Source organism: Orycteropus afer, unplaced genomic scaffold, assembly GCF_000298275.1.
Source record: "Orycteropus afer afer isolate SDZICR_OR568_19922 unplaced genomic scaffold, OryAfe1.0 scaffold00038, whole genome shotgun sequence".
In the NCBI taxonomy this organism is placed as follows: domain Eukaryota; kingdom Metazoa; phylum Chordata; class Mammalia; order Tubulidentata; family Orycteropodidae; genus Orycteropus; species Orycteropus afer.
The window spans coordinates 13,136,869-13,143,736 of record NW_006921625.1 but is presented as its reverse complement, the minus strand read 5'-3'; the positions used below and the strand labels follow the sequence as shown (position 1 = coordinate 13,143,736).

General features: G+C 40.8%; 1 protein-coding gene across 1 annotated transcript in view; it reads left to right on the top strand.

The window, feature by feature from the left end:
- The first annotated feature begins 3,204 nt into the window (after positions 1 to 3,204).
- Positions 3,205 to 6,868, top strand: part of INPP5F (inositol polyphosphate-5-phosphatase F) — an 82,039-nt gene continuing 78,375 nt past the window's right edge. Inside the window, exons 1-2 of the mRNA XM_042780411.1 lie at positions 3,205 to 3,244; positions 3,571 to 3,651. Coding sequence (XP_042636345.1) covers positions 3,205 to 3,244; positions 3,571 to 3,651 — 121 coding nt within the window. The remainder of the gene's footprint in view (positions 3,245 to 3,570; positions 3,652 to 6,868) is intronic.

Genomic DNA, 6,868 nt, shown 5'->3' with positions numbered 1-6,868 from the left:
ATTGTTGTTGTTGTTGTTATGTGCCATTGAGTCAGACCTAACTCATAGCAACCCCTCCTTGGGTTTCCAAGGCAGTATCACTACAGAAGTAGGATTGCCCAGCCTTCCTTCCGACGAGTGGCTGGTGGGTTTGAACTGCCAGCCTTCTGGTTAGCAGTCAAGTGCCTTAGGCACTATGCTACCAGAGCTCCTGGATTGTAGTGTTGGTAAAGAATATTGAGTACACCATGAACTGCTAGAAGAACACGCCAATCTGTCCTGGAGGAAGTACAGCCAGAATGCTCCTTAGACGTGAGAGTGGCCAGGTGTATCTCCTGCTTTGGTCATGTTGTCAGAAGGGAAGCAGTCCCTGGAGAAGGGTATCATGCTTGGCAAGGTAGAGGGTCAGTGAAGTAGGGGTAGACCTTCAACAGAATGGATCGACACAGTGGCTGCAACGATGTGCTCAACACAGCCCTGATTGTGAGGGTGGCGCAGGGCCGGGCAGTGTTTCGTTCTGTTGTACGTAAGGTCACCCACGTACAACCAGCTGGAACCAACTGGATGGCACCTAACAACAACAGCTTTAGTTCCAGCGTTTTCTTCCTTCATACTCCTTGAGCTTATTTGGTATCCATGGGACAGACTTATAACTGTTATCTGTTTATCTGAAGACAGGTGGCAGGGTTACAGGTATTCAGAGCTACTTTCCTTAGCAGGGAAGTCTGTGTTGGCAGGTGTTGAGACTTGGCTGGCCTGACACAGGGGTCTTCACTCTTTGGAAGGAAATCTGGGCATCTTTATTCTCTACATCAGCATGAATTCCAGTGGAGTTAGATGCAATTTTTTTTTTTAATAGTAATTTGGGTAAAAGTTTTTTGTTTTAAGTTTTTAAAACAACAAAGAAATGAGAGTATTAATAAGTACTTGATACTGGGTAAAGAACAATGTTTAAAGCATAAAGATAATGAAAAAATGACAGATTTGTATAAAATTGAAAAACTGGAAATTGAGACGGAATATAAAGAAAATTGTTAGAGTATGTGTGCATAAGAAAATCATAGTAGAAGATGAAACATAACCAGCCAAGTTTATATATTTAATCTCACCAACAGTGATAAAAATAAACACATTAAGCAATGGATGCCATCAGATTAGCAAAATTAAAGACTTTACATGCTGGCAAAAGTGCTTTAAAACAAGCATTTTCATATATTTTTGCAAGAAACTAACTTGGTATAACATTTGTAGAAAGCAATTTGATAATATTTAAAAACTTTAAATGTTTTAATACTTTGACATAGTAATTTTTCATACATAGGACTCTGTCCTAAAGCTGTTACTTACAGATGCAAATAAAATATTTGCATAATATTAACTATTTCACAGTATTTTCTTATAATAGGGAAAAACTAGAAATCACATAAATTCCCAAGAGTGAGGAAGTGTTTTCTTAAATAGAAAATTATGTAGTCATGATGTTATATTTTTCAAAAATATTTTAAAGACATGGGAAAATGCTCATGTAAGAAAAAAATTCATATATAATGTTGTATTCATACTGTTGCAATTTGGTATACATGCACACAACTTGAAATGTGGCAAAAAAAAAAAAAAGGCAGTGGAGTTGGAGGTAATAACATTTTTTTCCATATCTTCCAATTTTATACAATGTTACTTGCAATGCGAGTGCATATTATATACAAACCTAAACATTGTCTTAGTGATTAGTTCCATTTGTAGTTTCTGAGAGAGGTGCTACGGCATGAGGGTGAGGAGCACAGGCAGACCTGACTTTGGATCTAGCTGCCTTGTGTCCCTTCTCTGACTTTGACCATGTTACTTGCCTAAGCCTCCCTCTCCTCATCTGTAAAATGGGACTCATAATACTTAAGCACAGAGTTGTCAGGCTTAGAATTGATCATGTAGATAACAGCCTTTTACACTCTGAATTCCACAACAGAATGAAGACCTGATGTCTTCAGGCATCACTGTAGTACTGAATTACCTCGTCTCTCTCCTGTGCATCTAGAATGGTACTAGTTCTGCGCCATCCTTAAGAGAATTGAGAAAACACTTACCTAGATCACTGTCCATTGAAGGTTTGAATGAGGAACCTGGCTAAAGTGTTCAGCACATAAAAAACCCACTGCCATTGAGTCGACTCCAGCTTATAGCAACAATATAGAACAGAGTAGAGCTGTCCTGTAGGATTTCCAAGGCTTAAATCTTTAAGGAGCAGACTGCCTCATCTTTCTCCTGTGGAGTGGCTGGTGGGTTCAAGCCACTAACCTTTTGGTTTGCAGCCAAATGAATGCTTTAGCCACTGCCCCAAGAGAGTCCCTTGCTTGGCACTTGTTGTTAGGTGCAGTTGAGTTGACTCCCACTCACAGTGACCCTGTGTGCAGCAGAACAAGAAGCACTGCCTGCTCCTGCGCCGGCCTCACAATCCTGGCTGACCCTAAGCCCCTTGTTGCAGCCGCTGTGTCCATCCATCTTGTTGAAGGTGCTCCCCTTTTTCACTGACTCTTCGCTTTACCGAGCATGATAGCCTTCTCCAGGGAATGATCCCCTCTGACAACATGACCAAAGTAGGTGAGACGAAGTCTGGCCATGTGCTTGGCACATAAAACCAGAAAACCCCAAACCCATTATTGTGGAGTCACTTTGAACTCATGGCGATCCCACATGCTTCTAAGTAGAACTGTGTTCCACAAGGTTTTCTTGTGTAATCTTATAGAAGCAGGTGGCCAGGCCTTTTTTTATCCACCCTTGTGGTGCCGTTGGGTGGATTCGAACTGCTGACTTTTCAGCGAGTAACCTAGAGTAAACCATTCGCACCACCTGAAGGCCTTCTGGCCACCTAAGGATGTAGTAGGCACTCAGTGCACGGTAGCAGCTTTCTTGTTGCCCTGGAAGTCACGGAAAGGAACGGTGGCTTTCTGGATCTCTTGGCTTGGTGTGAGTCTCTGGGAAGGGCATTTTCCTGAGTGTGACCTAGTGAGTGGGCGTCTGGGTGGTAGTTTCTCAGGCTTTATTTTTGGGTCTGGGACTGGCTCTGCCTGTGATGGTAGGCAACTCAGCCCACGCATCCTCTTGCAGTGAGCCAGCTTCTTGCCCCCACCGCTCTGCAGGACAGCCTCCCATCTGGGAGAGTTTCAGAACTTGGGTTCTTGGCCCGTAACTGGAGCTCATTCAGGAGTTAATGCCGTTTCACAGGTCGCCATGTGGTACTGCATTCACTTCTGGATGGTTGTGCTGCTTGGTCAGGACTTGATGGTTGTTTTTGTTGTTTGATCATTTTTAAATATAATACTGCTAAACATACTGTTTTAGGAGCTCTGGTAGCTTAGTGTCTAAGGCACTTGACTGCTAACCAGAAGGCTGGCGGTTCAAACCCACCAGCCACTCCTTGGAAGGAAGATGAGGCAATCTACTTCCGGAGTGATACTGCCTCAGAAACCCAAGGAGAGGTCGCTATGAGTTGGGTCCGACTCGACGGCATATAACAACAACAGCAACAACAAACATACTGTTTTAATATATTTTCTGATGAGTATTTTCTCATGACTGCTTCTTTTTTTATTTTAGCTACTGACTTACTTCTTGCCTGGAATCCCATTTGTTTGGGGTTGGTAGAAGGTGTTATTGGGAAGATTCAACTTCATTCAGGTATGTTTCTGTTAAACACCTTAAACTTGTCAAATTCAATGTGACATCCTATAAAATTTTCCTCTTTGAGGATAAATGCAGATTCTGTTAAGTCATTGATCAGTTAGCCTTGGCTTTGGGTCTGCCTAAAAGGGGTTTGTTTCCGTTTAAGTTTCATGAATAAAAATAAGCTTTAGAGAAAAGGAGGCATTAGATTCAAGCCCTTTTTTCGTTTAAAAAAATGCTTATTGAATGTCTACTATGTGTTGAAATGGTAGTGGTAGAGTGTAATTCTGAACAAACCGGGCCCATTCCCATCCTCATGCAGCTTATGGTTTAGAGGAGACAGACATTGATGGATGATCGCTACATAAACGTATAGTTATTCAGTAATTACGGTGAGCACCGTGAAAGAAAGGTTCCAAGTGCCATGATGTCTGTAAAGGAGACAGTGGCTGGGATAAGAATGGACAGGTAGCCAGGTGACAGACATGGACTGGCTGGCTTTGGGTCAGGTGTCCATCCCTGATGCAGTCACCTGTGACCAGGAAGAGTCTGTGTTTCTTAGTATGCAGTGTGGTCCTCTCCAGGAGCCCTTTCCAAGGCAGGCAAATGGTGAAAGGTCTAGGTCATTCACTGAGACCCTAGATGGAAGGATAGGCACCTGGGCTCAGAGGCAGTTTTGTCAATGGGAAATACAATAGGTGTTAAAATAGGTGAGTACCAAAGAGGTAACTGAAAGGACTGAACTAAATACTTTCACCCACTGAATGTAAATATCTTATTTCCTTTGGTATTGGTTTTAACATGAGTTCTGAGCCATTGGAGACTTCCCATTACTGCTTCGTAATCGGGAAGACAGCTGCCTCGGGAATGTGCCCTTTCTCTCATTTTTCAAAAAAATTACTGGGCATTTGGGAGCTAGGTTGATTTTTGTGTATTACAGAGCACTCTTACTGGAGACAATCTCATTTTGCTTTGCTAGATTCTTTGGTTGGTTTTTAAAATTAGTTTTTATTATGCAATGTTTTACAGCTGCAAAAAGCTGAATATCATAGATATGCTATATAAGTTATTAAAAAAGAAACGCACATCTGTCCCCTACCCGGACGAAGAACTGGCCCACGACCGTTGTCTTGGAACCCTTTGGGTGCCTTTCTTCAAGTGTTTCCTGCTTTCTTCCCTTCAAGAGAACCTACTATTTGGAATTAGTACTTATTGGTCCTTTGATTTTCAGTATAGCTTTTGTTACTTAGATATCCCTGAACGGTGTGTCATTAAGGTTTTAAGGTTTGTATTTTGTGAACTTTATATAAACAATATTGAACTATGAGTTAACATTTTTTTTCTCTACTTTGCATTTTTGAAGGTTGTACATGGTGAAACATGAAACTGCGGCTCTTTATCTTTGCTGTTGTGTGACTAAATCATAATTGATTCTTTCACTTGTCATTAGTAATGGAGTTATTTCCAGTTTTTGCTATTGCAAATAATACTGCTATGAACGTTGTAGTATGTTCTGCCTTTGGTAGTTTTTTTAGAAGGGGGAAGAGGTTCCTAAGTAGCATTTTGACATTGCTTAACCGTGCTAATTATTAGTCGTTTGTAATGATTTTTCCCACCCATGTTTACACACACAGACTCACACACATATGTATCTTACCATTAGTGATTTCTTTAGTCATTTTTTAGGTATCATTTACTTTTGTATTTTTCATGTACTATTTTTTGAGAAGTTTTAGGTTTGCAGAAAAGTGTGCAGAAAGCATGGAGAACTCCTGCATACCCTGTCCTCCCCCCTACTCTTTATAGTTCCCTTTTTTATTAACATCTTGCATTGTTGTCCCTACTCTTTATAGTTCCCTTTTTTATTAACATCTTGCATTGTTGTTGTTGTTAGGTGCCTTCTGATTGGTTCTTACTCCTAGTGACCTTATGTACAACAGAAGGAAACACTGCCGGGTCCTGCGCCATCCTCACAATCTTTGCTGTGCTCATACCCATTGGTGCAGCCACTTTGTCAATCCATCTCATTGAGGGTCTTCCCTGATTTGCTGACGCTCTACTTTACCAAGCATGACATCTTTCTCCAGGGACTGGTCTCTTCTGACAACATGACTAAAGTGCCAGAGGCAAAGTCTCAACCATCCTTGCTTCTAAGGAGTATTTTGGATGTACTTCATCCAAGACATATTTGCTTGTTCTTCTGGCAGTCCATGGTATATATTCACTATTCTTTGCCAGTACCGTAATTCAGATACATCAGTTCATCTTTGGTCTTCCTTATTCATTGTCCTGCTTTCACACGTATATGTGGAGATTGAAAATACTACAGCTTAGGTCAGGGACGTCTTAGCTTTCAAAGTGACATCTTTGCTCTCTAACACTTGAAAGAGGTCTTTTGTAGAAGATTTGCCCAATGCAATGCATCGTTTGATTTCCTGACTGCCGCTTTCATGAGTGTTGACAGTGAATCCAAGTAAAGTGAAATCCTTGACAACTTCAGCCTTTTCTCAGTTTATAATGATGTTTCTTATTGGTTCAGTTGTGAGGATTTTTGTTTTCTTTATGGTAAGGTGTAATCATACTTTCGGAAAGCAAGGTTGTGTCATCTGTGTGTTGTAGGTTGTTAATAAGTCTTCCTTCAATCTTGATGCCAGGTTCTTCTTCATACAATCCAGCTTCTCGGATTATTTTCTCAGCATACAGACTGATGAGTGTGGTGAAAGGAGACAGCTCTGACACACTCCCTTCCTGATTTTACACCATGCAGTATCCCCTTGTTCTGACTGATCGTACTGATCATACATCTCTTAACATAAATGTAGTTGATTTGATTCCTGCATATTCCATGTGGTGACATCCACACATAGTCACTATTTATGTTATTGGAAAAAGGCTTTGCAGTGAATAAGTCATTGATCTTATAAAATTCTGTCATGAGATCTCCAACATCATTTTTATCACCAAGGCCATATTTTCCAACTGCCAGTCTGTTTTTTCCCCAACTTTTGCATTCCAGTCACTAGTAATTATCAGTGCATCTTGATCACATGTTTGGTCAAATCCAGACTGTAGAAGTTGGTAAAAATCTTCAGCTTTTTCATCTTTGGCTTTCAGTTGGTACATAAATTTGAATGGTAGTCATGTTAACTGGTATTCCTTGTGTGCAATGGATATTATCCTATCACTGTGTGTTGGATTGGGTTCTCTAGAGAAACACAAAAACCAGCAAAGT